This window comes from Danio rerio, chromosome 4, assembly GCF_052040795.2.
Source record: "Danio rerio strain M-AB ecotype USA chromosome 4, GRCz13ab, whole genome shotgun sequence".
NCBI lineage: Eukaryota > Metazoa > Chordata > Actinopteri > Cypriniformes > Danionidae > Danio > Danio rerio.
In genome coordinates this window covers 10,031,193-10,049,593 of record NC_141024.2, presented here as the reverse complement: position 1 = coordinate 10,049,593, position 18,401 = coordinate 10,031,193, and the positions used below count along the sequence as shown (strand labels likewise).

General features: G+C 32.3%; 2 protein-coding genes across 11 annotated transcripts; one reads left to right on the top strand and one right to left on the bottom strand.

Moving 5' to 3' along the window:
• Nucleotides 1-877: 877 nt before the first annotated feature.
• Nucleotides 878-3,441, bottom strand: lsm8 (LSM8 homolog, U6 small nuclear RNA associated). The gene is given in 4 exon segments (NM_001302466.1): nucleotides 878-1,143; nucleotides 1,259-1,386; nucleotides 1,719-1,759; nucleotides 3,251-3,441. Coding segments are annotated over 4 exon segments (291 nt in total). The 5' UTR covers nucleotides 3,282-3,441; the 3' UTR covers nucleotides 878-1,052.
• si:ch73-139j3.4 lies at nucleotides 3,333-16,426 on the top strand. Of its 10 annotated transcripts, none has more exons than XR_015942377.1 (11): nucleotides 3,368-3,455; nucleotides 4,252-4,378; nucleotides 7,168-7,277; nucleotides 7,561-7,639; nucleotides 8,771-8,886; nucleotides 8,977-9,051; nucleotides 10,893-10,994; nucleotides 11,107-11,271; nucleotides 11,391-11,474; nucleotides 14,185-15,182; nucleotides 15,776-16,426. XR_015942377.1 is itself a non-coding variant. In XM_087248013.2 (10 exons), the coding sequence occupies exons 3-10, from the start codon at nucleotides 7,212-7,214 to the stop codon at nucleotides 14,563-14,565; spliced, it is 1,068 nt and encodes a 355-aa protein (XP_087104139.2). In that variant the 5' UTR covers nucleotides 3,333-3,455; nucleotides 4,252-4,378; nucleotides 7,168-7,211; the 3' UTR covers nucleotides 14,566-16,426. The 10 variants fall into 10 exon arrangements, 5 of the variants coding, with proteins under 5 accessions (XP_087104139.2, XP_087104138.2, XP_087104136.2 ...); XR_015942375.1 differs by having other exon boundaries at nucleotides 3,409-3,922; XR_015942376.1 differs by lacking the exon at nucleotides 3,368-3,455 and adding an exon at nucleotides 3,683-3,951.
• Nucleotides 16,427-18,401: the final 1,975 nt, after the last annotated feature.

Here is an 18,401-nt window from a genome sequence, read left to right as displayed (position 1 = left end):
TTTAAACTGTAACGTAATTTAAGTATTTAAATTTTTGTCATAATTTGCAAAATCTAGATAATAATAAAGGCAACACGATTTTTTCTTCATTGTGAAATTATTTTCCTAATTAAATATTAATTCTTCTGAACGTGAACAGACATTTATATAAGCCTTATATAATCATTTGTATATTTCATAATTATAAACTTTTTAATAAAATACTTGCAATATATAATCATACTATTTTATCCATATTAAATAGATATATACTTGTAAAATAACCCCATTGTGAAACATTTTCCTAATTAAATATTCATTCCTCTGAATGTGAACAGAAATGTATATAATCTTTTATATTATTTTTAATTTATTATATATATATATATATATATATATATATATATATATATATATATATATATATATATATATATATATATATATATATATATATATATATATATATATGTGTGTGTAAGTGTGTGTGTGTATTTATTTTTAAATACATGATTAATACAATATTGCACATTATTATATACAATTACTAAATTTAAATAACTGATACAAATTATTTATAAAAATATACACTTATATTAATGTCTTTTTTCGTCATTTTTACGATACTGCAACGAGCTTTTCTTTGTGAGAAATAAGCTAAATCGTCATGAATGCAATAAAACAAAATGGTCTTTAAATGCTTTTCAATTTCTTCATGTAATACGGAAATTTCTTTTGACTTTTGGGTGATAAAATAGGCATTTTGGAGATGGACCTAATCTTACTTTTACTGTTAAATAATTACTTTTTTTTGTTTCTGACTGAGAATTAACCAGAAAATGGATACTTACCAATATTTTCCCCTTTATACAAGTTTTTAAAAAATTTAAAAATCTTGATTTATCACTTTTTGTTTTATTATTTCAACACCCGTAAAAAACAAAACAAACAAAAAACAAATATGCATTCAGTCTTTTTCAAGATTAAAAAAGCAGTTAATATTGCTGCTTATAGATGCCTGCAGATTTCCTAGGGAAAGTTTTCAACTGGATCAAAATGAAATTATCTGTCCATCAATGCACCACAGAATTGAGCGGTTCTGCTCTTATGTTTCCAAGATCCAGCGCAGAATCGGTTTCTTCATCAATCTCACCGATCACAGCCCTTAAACACAAAATAATTTCCCATTTATGTCAACCAAATAAAAGAAAAAAATCATAAACCTTGCACTGTTCTGTACAACATAAACATAATTACAAGAAAGGAGTTTATAACTCACACATTATCTCCTCTGACAATATACAGTCCCAGAACCACCTGCTCGACCCCCTGTGAAGAGCTGAAGACCCGCTCGTGGCTTTCATCCAGGATGAGGTTGATTGCCTGATCAAAGCCTTTTAGCGTCCCCTAAAAACAACACAAGTCAATAAGCGATCTTCTTCATTTCTGCACACAGACAATGATTAATTGGTAAGTTCACCAAAAAACACAGATTTTAATATTAATTTATTCACACTCAGGCTATTCACAATCTAGGAGACTTTTCTCCTCAGTTAAACATAAAAAACATTTCAACAAAACAAAAATACAAATGAAAAATATGTGTCGAAGCTGTGAGTTACAAGTGATAATGTTTAGATTTTCCTAATACAGTTAAACACTCCCAAAGTGTCATTGACTTGCACTTTATTAAACACAAAGGTGGATAACTCCCTTTAAAGTACACGAGGAAGACTCACCACGATCATTCTGCCATCCGAAGTGACAATAGCAACAGTCCCTTGAAAAAAATCACAGTCAAGGAAATTTCAAGCTCATTCTATGCAAGTATGTTCACTCACTGCGTATATTTGTTCTCTGGATTTGTGTTTATATAGTACACATAATGTGTGTTCAAAATGTCTATTAAGTATTTTATTCATTGACTGATTCATATTATCTATCTATCTATCTATCTATCTATCTATCTATCTATCTATCTATCTATCTATCTATCTATCTATCTATCTATCTATCTATCTACATGAATACAAATGGTCATGGTCAAGAAATTAAAACTTTTGTAGATTGTTTTACATATATAGATTATATTTATATACAGATTAACATGAATACGAACAATCAAATATACTTATTTTTTACGAAATATTTAAGAAATGAAAATGTTTGTAGATTGTTTTACATTTCTAAATTATATTTATTTATAGATTAACATGAATAAAAACAGTCAAATATGCTTACTTTAAACCAAAAATTAAGAAAGTTTTCTAGATTGTTTTACATATATGTATTATATCTATAGATTAACAAATTCAAACAGTCAAATAAACTTATTTTTACCGCAATTTTAAGAAATTAAAACGTTTCTAGGTTGTTTTACATAGATTATATTTATATATAGATTAACAAATACAAAGAGTCATATATAATTACTTTTAACTAAAATTTAACAAATGAAAACTTTTTCAGATTGTTTTACTTATATGGATTGCATCTATATGTAGACTAACATAAATGCAAATGGTCAAATATACTTAATTTTATGCAAAATTTAAGAAATAAAAACTTTTCTACATTGTTTTACATATATGGATTACATCTATATATAGATTAACATGAATACAAATAATCAAATATACTTATTTTTACGAAATATTTCAGAAATTAAAACCTTTGTAGATTGTTTTACATTTATAAATTAGATTATATGTATTTATAGATTAACATGAATGCAAACGGTCAAATATACTTATATCCAAAATGTAAATTTTTTTTTTACTTTTCTAGATTGTTTTACATACATAAATTATATCTATATAGATTAACATGAATACAAACAGTCAAATATACTTATTTCTACCCGATATGCAAGATGTGAACACATTAATATGTAATATTTACAGTAAATAGTAATATTCCAGTTATATGATATGTCTTAATTAAACATTTGAAGACTCGTTTTCATTGGTCCAGAAAAAAAAACTCAAATATTTGACAAAAAACAGGCATCTATGAAGTTAATATCACATCCAGATAACCGATAATCATCTTGAACTGATCTATTTTGCTCAAGAAATGTATGTGCGTACATTAATATGCTATAACGTGAATTATAACGACGTATGATCATCAAAAGCTAATTCACTTGCTGGCGCGCCATATATATAAAGTTAGACATTTCACGCTCAAACACACACAATCAACAACAAAACACGGGGTATCGATCAACAACATCACCGCCGTGCTGTTCACGATGCGTATTAAAGGATACGGTGAATGTAACTCTCGAGAGCGGTGGACATCTTTTCTGCTGGTGCGTGTTTTTAAATCCTCCGGTGCTCGTTCGCTAGCTACTACAACGAAAAGCATTCGTTCTTGAGCCGGAAGCGATAACGGAGAGACTCGAGTAGGCGATGACCGATTGAGCACAACTTCAGGCAGAACTAATGGAGTTGGAGCAACGAAAGCTGTCATGAGTGAATTAGTATTTATTTAATAAGCTTTAAATAACTAGTACGCGACAATAGAACACACATTTTAATGCCAGGGATGATAGAAGATAAATATAGTAAGAGTACAAATAATTAAACATTAATTAAGAAGCAAAACAAACACACGTACATAAAAATAAGCGTATAAATAATTAAATAGATTTCTTACAATTACACACGTTTACATCAATCAAAACTGTTAAAAATAGACCACAAATGGACAGTGTTAATGAAGTTAATTTTATAGTTTAAACAAATTAATGTGAAATTTAGCCGTCGTGAGGGAGTGATGCGGTATTTGTCCAGCAGATGACGCGCTCTGGAGTTTTCTGGTTTCTAAGGAAGAGAGCACAATACTGTTTCTAACGAGTAACTTTAGAGATTATAATCAGTTCTTGCTGAAAAGGCTAACTGTTTGAGGGTCAAAGTGGGGGTCGATGGAAACACTGGTGGTAATGATGACGACGGCACTTACACAAAAGTACAATCAATGGTTGTGGGATGATTTCAGACGCTAATTGTAATTGTACATCGCCATTATGGGAATTAATGCTGATTGAACTATATAAAAGTGCTGTAGTGGTTAAAAATAGTTGTTATACGGTGTTTTGCTACACACTAGCATGGAAAAAATAATTAAAACTTGTTAATATTCGTAAGGTACTGAATGTTTAATAAATTTGATGGAATTGTATGGTGGTTCTGGAATTACGTTGCTATTACATCAGAATCAGGGACTGACCTAACCAATGATGTAATGTAATGTGTATTTATATTATAGATCTTACACCAAAAGCGGTTCACAATCATGAGGGGGGTCTCTCCACACCACCACCAGTGTGCAGCATCACTTGATGATGCGACGGCAGCCACAGGACCACAGTGCCAGTGCGGACACCACACACCAGGTATTGGTGGAGAGACAGTGATAGAGCCAATTCGGTGGATGGGGATGATTGGGAGGCCAGGCCATGATGGGTAAGGGCCAATGGAGGGAATATGGCCAGGACACTAGGGTTACACCCCTACTCTTTACGAGAAGTGCCATGGGATTTTTATTGACCACAGAGAATCAAGACCTGGGTTTAACTTCTCATCTGAAAGATGAAGCAAGCAACCGCTTAGGACCCCAAGAAATTTGGGGGCCCTCAATAATTGCCCACACTGTAAAACGTTTCACATTGGTTAAACTTACAAACTCAAGTTCAGCAGCTGCCTTGAAAATGTGAGGCAACAACTTAGAGAGATTCTTTGTTTCAATGTAAGATGTTGAGTTTTAGTTAAATATATTGTAAAACTCAACATCTTAAGAATCTCTCCAAGTTGAGTTGACTCACATTTTCAAGGCAGCTGCTGAACTTGAGTTTGTAAGTTTAACCAAGTGAAACGTTTTTACAGAAGCGTAAATCATATTTTGAATGGTGATGGTGTAATAAATGAGATTTTAACGTAATTATACCATCTACACAGATTTGTTTTACACACCTAATCATAGAGCAGTCCACCAGTCAAGATAAAGATTCAGTTTCAGAAACAATTTATTATTTTTTATTTATTATTTTTGTTGTTGTTGTGAATTCATTTTAAGAAAACAAATCATTTAAAATATAGCAGGGATGCGCAAACATTTTCTTATGGAGGGCTAAAAGCCAAACTTGATTGAGGATGGTGGGCCGAGGGTAAATGTAGAAAACTTTATTCTAATAAAGTTGCCATTGGTGATTTCCTTCTTTAATATAAAAATAACTGAAACATAAATTTTCATTTAATATAAAAAAATAACTGGAAAACATTAATTTATGTTAACTAATGCATTATATATCTTTTAATATAATAATGAACTTATTATAGTAAAAACAATCTCGTTCATAACAGAATGGACTTACTGGTCAAGCTGCTCCTGTTTTTGCCTTGATTTGCTTGCCGATGTCTGCTGCATTGTCCCTTTTCTGTTAAGTGACTGTATTTTTATAATTTTAAAAAATCTAATTAACAGACATGTAATCGAAGCATTTAATTTACTTTAATGTTATTTAATAACATTTAAAAACCTTTTTGTAGCTCAGCAATAAAACAAACAAACAAACAAACAAAAAAGGTTATGTTACATTAAAAATGACGATCTCTGTTAAAAGCATTCGCTTCAAATCTTCCCAGCATTCTCACTCTCTTCTCAGATATGAGGGTGGGCCAAATCAAAGATTACAATGGGCCAACTTTCACAAAAAGGCCCTAGTTTGAGCATCTCTGATGTAGAGATTTTATTAAGATAAAACATGAAAAAGGAGATTCAGTGATATAATAAAAAAACAGCAAAATAAAGAAATAAAAAATGTATAAAACCAATGCATTAAAAAATATGATGTCTGCAAAATTGTAGCTAATAATTTATAAGGGTTGAATTTAATCAAACAAATTAAGTTTAGTAATGTTCAATTAAATTTGTTTGTTTAAATTCAACCCAAATAAATTGTTTACAACCACTTAACTTAAATTAATTTAGTAAATCCAAGGAATTATCTTTGAATATTTTTTTTTCAGTGTGGTTTCGGTTTAGGACTGTTAGGCCCCATGGCTGGAACTGCTTAGGGCCCCCAAATCACAAAATCTGCCCCTGATCAGAATGCATACTATGGTTTTATCCCTATATTAAGAAAAATAAATTAAAACAAATGTAAAAATATAAACGTAAAAATATAAAAACACAATACCCTCTAACAAATGTTAACCATGGGGTTAGTATAGTAAAAGTGTAGTAATATACACACAACATTTCAGAAAGAATCACATCCTACTCCCCCCCATCTCTATCTTTCTATCTATCTATCTATCTATCTATCTATCTATCTATCTATCTATCTATCTATCTATCTATCTATCTATCTATCTATCTATCTATCTATCTATCTATCTATCTATCTATCTATCTATCTATCTATCTATCTGTCTGTCTGTCTGTCTGTCTGTCTGTCTGTCTGTCTGTCTGTCTGTCTGTCTGTCTGTCTGTCTGTCTGTCTGTCTGTCCTCCCCCCACCATATCTATCTATCTGTCTGTCTGTCTGTCTGTCTGTCTGTCTGTCCAATATATAAATAGAGGGTTAGTAATAGATATATTCTGGATACCATATATAGATTTTACTTTGTTTTATTTGTGGTTAAACCAAGGGTAATGTTCTTAAGGGCCACAATCAGTCCAAACAACAATAATCAAAACCAACAAACCAATGCACGACAATAACGAAAGGAAATAAACAAGATGATCATTTTTCACATTCTGAGCGCTGTCAAAACCCCTCATCAAGACACAAAACACCAGGCACTTACTGGTGTACAGCACAACGCAACTGATTGTTAAAGTTAATCATTGCTGTTGTTATGAGGAAGTGAACTTTAAGCCTGAGACGCATTAGAAGAGTCTCCAGGAAACCATTATGTACATATAAAACACACACATGAAGAAGAGAATGTATGAATGAAATGAAACAACCACAGACTGTTATCATACCATATTTGAATAAATAACAGGAGAAACTGGTCTGGCAACACAGGTAATTCAAACCTTCACTTTTCACAAAGTGGCATTTAAGCAACAGACAGGTTGTTTTGATGAGTTAATCTTCATTTAGTTTTTATTTTCTTTTTATGTGTAAAGACATTCGACCTTGTAACTTTCTAAACAGTCTTTCTTTTTTTAAAGTCTTCAGATTTTTTTATATATATATGTGAAGCAGTGAAGGCAAGATGAAAACAGACGACAAACTTCAGATCCTGAAATTCTTCTTTATGCTTGTCAATGCCTTCTTTGTGGTAAGATGAAATATGTAACATATTAAGCATACAGCTGTATGTTATTGGCAAGGAATGTAGCGATATTTTCTTTATTAGTTCCAAGGAACTTCCTGGACCGCTGTCAAATTTATTAATCACGCAGTGGACACTGATATCAAGCTCATAATGCCTTGAAGTATTTGCTTGTGCTTTCTGGCACGCAGCATTTAAAGGCATAGACTTCTGCACCCGTCAAATTAAACAACTTAATTCATGCATAGCTACATGTACAAACAAGTAACAAATTTAATATTCCTGACAGATTCTTGGCATCAGCATTTTTGCCTGTTCGGCTTGGATTTTATTTGATAAGGACAGCTTTGTAAGTGTTCTCAGCTCTGGTGAGTTTTCTTGTTTGTGGTAGACTATCATTATGTTTCTGTTCAAAAGTACATCCTATTATTTGTTTTAAAAAGTATTTGGACGTGAAGTTTCCTCCCATTAAAAATGTCTATGGGTGATGAACTGGGATTTTTTTTTTTTTGAAACATAGGCAAAGGACGATAACTGGTTTAACGCTGTTTGGAAAAGTCAAGGTTTTAAAACTGTCAGAATTTTCTGGTTTACCATTCCTATTTGCAATCAGAATTATTAACCCTCCTCTGATTTTCTTTCTTTTTTGAATATTTTCCAAATGATGTTTAACAGAGGAAGGAAATTTTCACAGTATGTCTGATAATATTTTTTTCTTCTGGAGAAAGTCGTATTTGTTTTATTTCGGCTAGAATAAAAGCAGTTTTTATTTTTTAAACACCATTTTAGGGTCAAAATTTTTAGCCCCTTTAAGCTATATTTTTTCGATAGTCTACAGAACAAACCATCGTTATACAATAACTTGCCTAATTACCCCCTAACCTGCCTAGTTAACCTAATTAACCAAGATAGGCCTTTAAATGTCACTTTAAGCTGTATAGAAGTGTCTTGAAAAATATCTAGTAAAATATTATTTACTGTCATCATGGCAAAGACAAAATAAATCAGTTATTACAAATGAGTTATTAAAACTATTATGTTTAGAAATATGTTGAAAAATTGAGCACCCTTTATCTTGCTGTATGTGCATTTACATAATTGTATGTTTATCTTAATATACAGTCATATTCACAACGCTACTTTAAAATACAGTAACATACTGCATAACTGTCCTACAGTAAAATACACAGCATAGTACAGTTCAATACGGTGTCATTTACAGAATTCATTAGCAGTGTGTGTTTCACTACATGGTGATGGAACTTTTTTTATTAACATTTTGACATATTATCATTGCAAAAATGATTTGAAACTTTTAAGTAGACACTATACTTGCATTTAATATGCTTTCTATGCAAATAAAAATTGGATTCAGACTTTGAAACAGGACGTCTCATGTTTCACCCCTAAACTAATTTGCTCGGAGCCAATTTAAAGCAAACTTTTGTCCTTAAATATGACGTATGGGTTTTAATGAAGCGAATCATTTGGTCTCTTAGGACAGGAGGTTAAGGTGGTGGCCGGGGGGCTCTTTTTCATCGGCCTTGTCGTGGTTGGTGTGTCCTTGCTGGGTTGTGCCGGAGCCTATTTTGAGAGCAGATGCTTCATCATATTTGTAAGCGCAGTCCAAAATAACATAATTCATAACAAAAGCTTTTCTGAGTTGTTGTTGTTAACGTTGATCTTCTCTGTTTTTTTTTTTTAGTATCTGTCTCTTTTAATTGTCATCATACTGGGTCAGATTTTCATCACCTTTGTGCTATTAATACGAAGAAAGACGGCAAGTGTTTATTAAATATTACATTTTTTTATATTTATTTCAATTCAAGTTTATTTGTATAACGCTTTTCACAATAGTTATTGTTTCAAAGCAGCTTTACAAAGGGTGCACATTATTGCCTTACAATCAAATATAAGCTTTGATATATAAACATAGTTAACCTGCAGTTTTATGAAGTGTATTTGTCTATTTAAGCATATGTGTTGTTCTCAAAGTCTTCAATGGTTGGTTGGCATCATCTCTCAAATTTATTTTTATAAGTTAATTTATATTCCTTTTATAATTTATTTTGTTTGATTATAGTACTATGAATGCTTTTGTGGAATCAGAATTTCACTTTAATTACCATCTCGAAATTCAGACCTTTTTTTCCTAAAAAAAAAATGCAGCTTTATTTTTTGTAATTGTGAGTTTAGATGGTTGTGTTGTAATTTTGGGTTTATACATCACAATTATGAGTTAAGATGTCACAGTTCTGGCTTTCTGAACTTCATTTAAGCTTTATTGAAATACTGTTTCTAGCATTGAAATACCAGAAAATTACTATCATTAGTAGTTGTGAGTTTATACATAGGCTTTCTTGAAATTCTGACATTACATCTTGCACAATTTTTCTCATGATTGTGAGACACAGAAATCCGATATTATCCGATAGCAGAAACTGGCACCGCTTTTTCCTTTACAAACTTTAATTAATAATAATAATTTTTAAAAAATCTGAATAAAAGTCTGAATTGTATAGATATATAGCGCCTCTTTTAAAAAATTCGTGTCACAAACAAGTCAGCAAACATTTTCAACATTAAATGATTAAATAAAAAAGGCATTTAATTTTTTTTTTCAATCGCAGTTCTGGTTTTATATTTCATAATTCAGATTTTTCCTCCCAGTTTAGTCAGTTTATTATAAAATATTCAGAATAAAATTTTGAATTGTGAGATATAAATTGCCTCTTTTAAAAAGATTGTGTCAGGAACAAGTTGCCAAATATTTTCAACATTAAATAAAGAAATAAAATAGGCAATTAAAAAAAAGGTAAAATTCTTTTTTGTTTTTTAATCGCAGTTCTGAATTTATATATCATAATTCTGATTTTCCTCCCAGATTAGTCAGTTTATCATAGAATATTCACAATAAAAGTCAGAATTGTGAGATATAAATTGCTTATTTTAAAGAAATTGTGCCAGGAACAATTCCAAAGATTTTCAACATTAAATAAAGAAATAAAAAAGGCAAATACCTAAAAAAAGTACTTTTTTTTGTTTTTTTTTATCGTAGTTCAGAATTTTTATCTTAATTTCTAACTTTTCCTCCCAGTTTAATCAGTTTATCTTGAAATATTCAGATACTCCTTTTTAATTCTGATTTATTTAGTCTCAATTACACCTCATCCATACAGTAACCTATAGATTGTGCTATAAAGAAGCAGAGCTGTGAATTTCTCTCAATTTCAACGGACTCTCTTACAATTCAGACACATTTTCTTGCAACTTCTCACTTTTTTGGTCAGAATAGCAAGATATACTCACAATTGTTCTAACAAAACCTTGAATTATAATATATAAACTCACAGTTCATAAAAAATTAGAATTGTCAGATCAAATTTGCAGTTACCTTCATTTATGTTTTATCACATGCCAGAAAAAAGCTTCCAACATTATAAATTACAATAAAGATAAAAGAAAAACTGTAGCAATTTCAGCTTCACAACTATAATAATACTGTAAAGAAAAACAAGAGATCCCTCGAGACATTCCTCATTCTCCAAGATCCTGCAAGTATTGACTGGTTGACAAAATGATTAAACAAATTGCTTAACGCACGTTTTTGACTATTTCCAGATTGAGCAGTTTTTGAGGGATAAAGTGGACGAGATCATTAAGCAGTATGGAGGAGATGAAATCCAAACATCCTGGAAACTTCTAGACAGCGTCCAGACCTCTGTACCTGATTGATTTCCACGTTTACTGATTACATAATAACTGTATAATCACAACTGTTTCATCTCATAATGAGCAAAGGAATTTGATATAAGTGCATTTTTGTTTGCTGTAGGCCCGGTGCTGTGGTAGACTAAACTCAAATGAATGGAGGAATAACACTGTTATTGCATCCCTGGGGGGGACCGACATCTACCCCTGCTCCTGTTTCAATGGTACCTGCCCTGTAATCCTGGAAGAGACCTACAGTTTTGGAAACGGTTCAGACGTTTTTGAAAGGGTAACATATGTGGCCTTTTTGATCTCAACCTTTACTTAATGTTCCCCGTGTTGTTTTAATTTGCACATGTTTTTCCCTGTGTGTGTGTGTGTGTGTGTGTGTGTGTGTGTGTGTAACAGGGCTGTGAGGAAACTCTTGTCAACTGGCTAGAGATGAATATAATAGTAATATTTGGAATGGATGTTGCACTCATTTTGATTCAGGTAAAGAGAGATAATAAAACTCAATGACCTTTTCACACATTATATGGCCAATTAAAGAATGTTACAGATTAAATACAGCTAAAATAAAGTATGACAATAAGTTTCTTCACTGTCAGCACATGCAGGTTGATTGAACCCCCCCCACCGATACTTTTAAAGTTTATAATGTGTCAAAAATGTGAACCAAACGCTAGACACAGCTTAACCTTACATATGGTTTTCTTGCTAACTGTTACATACTTTGTTCAATAAAAAAAGTATGTAAGAGTATGAAAGTATGAAAAAAAGTATGAAATCGTACTCACAGTGACCAGCAGATATTAGAAAATGCGTGCTGTATCCACCAGTGATGTCCGTTCAAAGAGCCAATCACGTTTCCTTGCACATCATTTATTCGAGAACAGACTAGAATAAGCTCTGTTAAGCACATTCGATTTAAAAATTCCAATAGAATAATAAATATCATGCAAATCGTACAACAAACTAAACAAATGAAGTAATCGAGCAAAAACTTTGGTATTTATTGAATCCAAGTAATTTCTAAGTAAATTCTAAGTATTTTGAATTCAATTCATATAACTTTAAGGATAACAGTGTTGTGTATATATATATATATATATATATATATATACACATACAATTGTAGTCAGAATTATTAGCCCCCCTGTTTATTTTTTCACTAATTTCTGTTTAACAGAGAGCAGATTTTTTCAACACATTTCTAAACACAATAGGTTTAATAACTCCTCTCTAAAAACTGATTTATTTTATCTTTGCCATGATGACATTAAATATTATTTGACTAGATATTTTTCCAGATATTTCTATAAAGCTTAAAGGGACATTTAAAGGCTTAACTGGGTTAATTAAGTTAACTACGCAGGTTAGAGAAATTAGGCAAGTTACTGTTAACGATAGTTTCTTCTGTAGACTATAGAAAAAAATATATAGCTTAAAGGGGCTTATAATTTTGACCCTAAAATGTTTAAAATAAAAATATTAAATGCTTTTATTCTAGCCAAAATAAACAAATAAGACTTTCTCCAGAAGAAAAAATATCAGACATACTGTGAAGATTTCCTGAATCAGTTAAACATCATTTAGGAAATATTTAAAAAAGAAAAAAAATTCAAAGGCGTGCTAATAATTCAGATTTTAACTGATGCAGATGCAAACTATTCAGTATTGGTTCAGAAATAATCATAACCGGTTATTATGTACTGAGCTTTCTATGGCGAGAGAGGAGATCGTGAGTAATTAAAATGCTCCAACTACTTAATAAGCAGATAACTGTGCACAATTTACTGCTGGTGAGTTTGCTGGACAGTCTTTCACTGACAAGGAAAGACATCAGAAGCCAACTAAACATATTTAGAAATGATACATTTTAATAAAAGAATTATTGTGTTGCTAAGTAAAATATCAAATTATTATATCGAATTATATCTAATTGTATGAATCGATAGCATAATAATCGAAACCGAACTGTGAGAAAAGTGTAGGTTCACACCCCTAATGTGTGTGTGTGTATGTATATATATATATATATATATATATATATATATATATATATATATATATGTGCCTAAAGTCCACATGAACCGGATGCTGTGACCATTTTTCTTCGCATTGTGATCCAGCTTCTAGAGAAACGAAATATTAAATGAAAAGTAGTGGGCGTGGCTTGTTTTTTCGACTGCGAGCTGATTGGATGTAGTGAAGTAAGCATTTCATTCAGAAAAATCAGGAAATGGGTTTAAGGAGAGTTATTAGAACCTAGCAGAGGCTTCTTCACCATTTCTGTTTGTTGTCAAAACTGACAGTTCAAGGGGTGTGCCTAAGTATGTTAGCTATGCCCAATACCTCTGATCGATGTAATCTGAGAACTGAACTGAAATCCAACCAGAAGTGCATTTTCAGATTTCAATTAAAGATTACAAGGGCAAACAGTTATTTTTCTTAATGACGCACACAAATGAATTGTTCTCCACAAAACTGGCAATGTGAGCTAACAAAATCATATGGTTAGTTTTAGTTTTGATTTCATTTGTACTTTTGTACACATTTTAAGTTATGCATCTTCAGCTTAATGCTGTATATTTCTCTTTGTAGACACGTCGTCATCCCATGCATTTTTACTGACTTTGCTTAACTTCTGTAAATTTCTGTAATATCTTGATTTTTTTATATATATATTTATTCAGTTAAATTAATCTTTATCACTATTGCATTTTTTTTACAATATAGAGACAGCTTAACTTAGATGAAGTTCTAGTAAATATTAAATGCTTTGGTTCAGGTGTCACAGTTTAATTTATATACAGTTGAAGTCAAAATTATTAGCCCTCCTGTGATTTTGTTTTATGTTTATGCGATGTTTTATGTCAAATGATGTTTAACAGAACAAAGAATTTTTCACAGTATTTCCTATAATATGTTTTCTTCTGGAGAAAGTCTTATTTGTCTCATTTCGGCTAGAATAAAAGCAATTTTTAATTCTTCGAGAACATTTAATGGTCAATATTATTAGCTCTCTTTAACTATATTTATTTCGATTGTCTAGTGAGCAAACCACTGTTTGAAAAATATCACACAGAAATTGGGGAAAAAATATACAGAGGGGCTAATAATTCTGTCTTCAACTGTATATGTGCATATACAAAAAACCACACAGTCATCCAATCTAAGTGATTTGTCTTGTAATTCTCAGATTATGCAGTTTATCTTTGCCGTCCAAACCTTCAAATGCATCGGCCGCAAGACAAGAGAACTGCATCCCAGCAATCTACTAAACGCCATGGAGGAAAACCCTGCAGCAGATCCCGATCAAGAGCAGTACAGTCTAGAAAATCAGCAAATCGACGATCAAACCTATAACCCTCAAACTGATGATGGCTACAATCAACACGTCAGATATGACGGTGGGAATTATGATGACCAATACAACAACCCACAATTTTACCAGCAGGACACAAGTCAAACGCACAATACACCTGCTATTCTCCAACACAGCTACAGCGACGGCTATGATGATCAGACATACACACAACAGCAGAACTACCAACAGACCTACAATCCTGTCGATTACTGAAGCCAGATTTCTTTTCTCATGTAACATGATCAGATTGGGATGGGCTAATTTGAGGGTTTAAAAATAGCATGCCATACAAAGAGCGGGCTGTGGTCTGCGCCATGACCAAAACCTTCTTCTAAGACCATTGTTTTGCTTCAGCGTGTTCAGGTTAGTATCTGTTTCCCAGGAGTGTCATTTGTCATTTTAAAAGACATTCATTCCAGACTTCAAAAACTCAAACACACATCTGTAGAAGGCACAGCTCAGGGTTTGATGACAGACAAGTAACCCGATTTTTAAGCAGGTTTTAGCAGTTTCTATTTTATTGTAATGCCCCCTTGACAAGTTTACAGGTGCTGTATAAATGAATATGTAATAATAACACAAAAACACTGACCTGGAATCATAATCAATATAATGTACAGTGCCCTGCACTAAGTTTGGCACCTTTGGTAAACATGAAGAAAACGTATTTATGGTTTAAACTTGTGATCTTTAGCTCAAATTATTAGCCAAAACTGAAGATGATTGAGTTTATTTACTAGACAACCTTTGAATCTTGATGTTAGATTGTAACTTTGAAGACTTTCTTAGACTTTCTAGACCAAAATAACTCTCCTACTAATTCCCCAGCTGTGATTCTTAGATTACAACGACAGCACATGCATAATGATGTATTAATATGTAAGCTAAACAGCTACCTTTAATACTTGTTAGTTCATGTTGCTAATTAATGTATTAATTAAATTGATTTAAATTTAAGCTAAATGTAACCAACATGAACTGTTAATGTAATTATGTCATGACTTTACTTGGAGGGGTACATTATCATCATTTTATCCTTAACTCCCTCTGTTCATGTTGATGTTGACAGAACACTTTTCAGTAACACTGTCACAATTCACAGTGTTAACAAACCATTAACTAACACTACTAGCTTAGTAAACTACTAATTAGTGGTTTATTAATAGTTAGTAAGACTGTAGTTGGGTTTAGGGTAGGATTAGGGACGCTGAATAAGATCATACTTTATAACTACTAATGAACAGTTAATATCTTAATAATAGGCAGGTAAAAAGGCAGTAGATAATGACATTAGTTGTGACCTAAACTAAGGTGTTAACCACTTTTCGATTGTTATTCAGTATAAACGCACTAGACGGATGTGCATAAGGAGTTCATGTGTAGTTAAGAATGGGTCAACGATGATGTGCCCCTCCAACTAAAGTCATGACATAGTTACGCATTAACATACAGTATCATGAGTTCATGATGGTTAAATTAAGTATAAACTAATGTGCTAATTAATACAGTAATTAAGAAACATGTACTAGCAAGTATTTAAGGTAACCATTATTCACAGATGACCTCGTGTTGTAGTTATAGTTAGTTCATGATTAGCGCATTCATTAACTCATCATTAGTTCATAATGTAATGTTTACTTTACATATTAATACATCATTGTTCATGTAGTGTTATTGTAAAGCAGTACAGACTACCAAGATTATACACACGTCCCTAATGGACGAAATGGCCATTTTAAGTGCTATTTTCTGATAACCACTACACATTTTGTGAACGCAACACCATTTTGCCACAAAAACATCTCTGTTTTTTTACACATTGTGATGAATGACTATTGAGTGATGAATGAGTTTGACCTGCGCATCGCCTCATCCGAACAACCCTGTGAAACAGGAGGTCATGGTTGAACAATTTACTCTCTCTTGTCACCAAGATGTAAAAAAAAGTAAACAAAACATCTAAAATATTTTGCTCATACAAATTCCAATAAAGGGCGATATGCACAGTGTTTTTCAGGAAACGGTGAAAGGTTAATGTGAATATTTTCAATTTAATAAAGTTCCTTTTACAGTATCGACATCGTAATGTAAGTTAAATACAATCAGTTGACTAAACTTAAGCATTCGTTTAGTTGCTCAAGCATAAAACGAGATGAAAGAAAATGTAAATCATAACGGCGTCAGTGGCAGCAGGCTTGCACAGAAACTCCATTAAAAATAATGGTGTAAAATAAATGTTCATATTTTAGAGATGGCAGGGAAAAATGGAATTTGATGCAGTGCTTCTTGTGCGGCCTGAGACCCACTGAGTGTTGCCAGATTGGGCGGTTTCGAGTTTGTTTTTGCGTGTAAAAAATGACATAGGCGGGTAGTGAAAATTTGGGCAGTTTTGCAAGGACATAGCCCCGGTCTTCACTTGTAAACCTGTTATGATCTCCCAAAGAGATGCAATAGCCCCATTCTTCATATACAAATGCGTACAACAGTTGTGATTTCCCAACGACACACAACAAGATTCCTCACCCCCTCTCAACAGGTTATTATAGTCTGCAGATTATTGGACGGTGGTTTTCGGTTTTCAGCGGGTTTTCAGCGATATCCGGCAACACTGGACCCACTTCATATTGTATATCTATCGAACAGTGAAGATCACTGAATTTTAAAGAAATCTGATCTTAAGTCAGACAGTTGCAGCTCATCCAGAACGCTGCGGCCAGGATTCTGAACAGAATCCGAAAACCAGAGCACATCACACCTGTCCCCAGGTCTTTACACTATAGCTCCCAGCTACATTCAGAATAGATTTTAAAGTATTATTACTTGCCAATAAATCACTAAATGGTCTAGGAACTCAATACATTACAGATATGTTCTCTGAATACAAACCTAACAGATCACTCAGAGTAAATTAGAAATTCAAAGCAGGGTGAATCCGCCTTCAGCTACTACGCCCCCTGCTGCCGGAATCAGCAAAATGATCAGATGTGCTCCAACATTAGGCACATTCAAATCAAGACTGAAAACACTGTTTAGCTGTGTCACTAAGTCTTTCTTTTCTTTTTCTTTAAGTTAAAATCTGTTTTAACACACTTTAATCTGTTTTTTTAACCATTTTTAATAATTTTAATAATTTTTGTTGTCTTGTTTCTTTTATTTTTGTTTATGTAAAGCACTTTGAATTACCATTGTGTATGAAATGTGCTATATAAATAGACTTGCCTTGCTGAAATGTAATGGAAAGACAGTTCACCAGAAGCCATTTGCTGGCTGTACAAATTAAAAGTTTGTGTGCATATACCCCATTGTGTATTTAAAAAAAGAAGTTTTTCTGATATGATTTACGATCATTACATATTTAATAGAAAAAAAGTCAATCAAATTATGTTGTTTTTTTTTCTGTATATTTTGAGCAAAGATCAAAAGGTTAAACAATAAGTTTTAAGTTAAACTCATATTTACCAAGTGTGCCAATAAAAATGTCAGGCAACGCAAGACAAAACTACTTGCAAAGCAAATATATTATCAAAACACTGTTATATGGCAAACATATTTATGCATATACAAATATATATAAATAAAGAATACAAATCTAACAGATTTCTATGTAAACCATATAATTACAAATAAACATTGTATATACAAAGGCTATAATTACATACATTTGATTATTACTAATCAACAATAAAACGTGTAACTGTGTTTAAAACACCATTAGTCATGATTTTGCATCTCATCTGTGATGTTTGACCGATTCAAGAGGTTGTTTTGTAAATCCTTGCACACTCAGACCTGCTTTATGAGTCAAGTCTTGATGTTAGTGACACTGGAGTGTGTGAATGTATCTGTGTGTGTGTTTCGGAAGCTGAGTCGGCGAGTCAAGAGTGGGCTTTGACTGAAGTTTGATGGACGACACTCTCTATGGGCCATAAAGAGCGGCGTGTCTGTGTGAATGAGAGGGCTCTTTGTTGAGGTCGCTTTGCGGTTGATGATAGCCAGGCTGACATTACTGACCTCATGCGGTTATGAGCTGGCAGTCATGCTTTTACGAC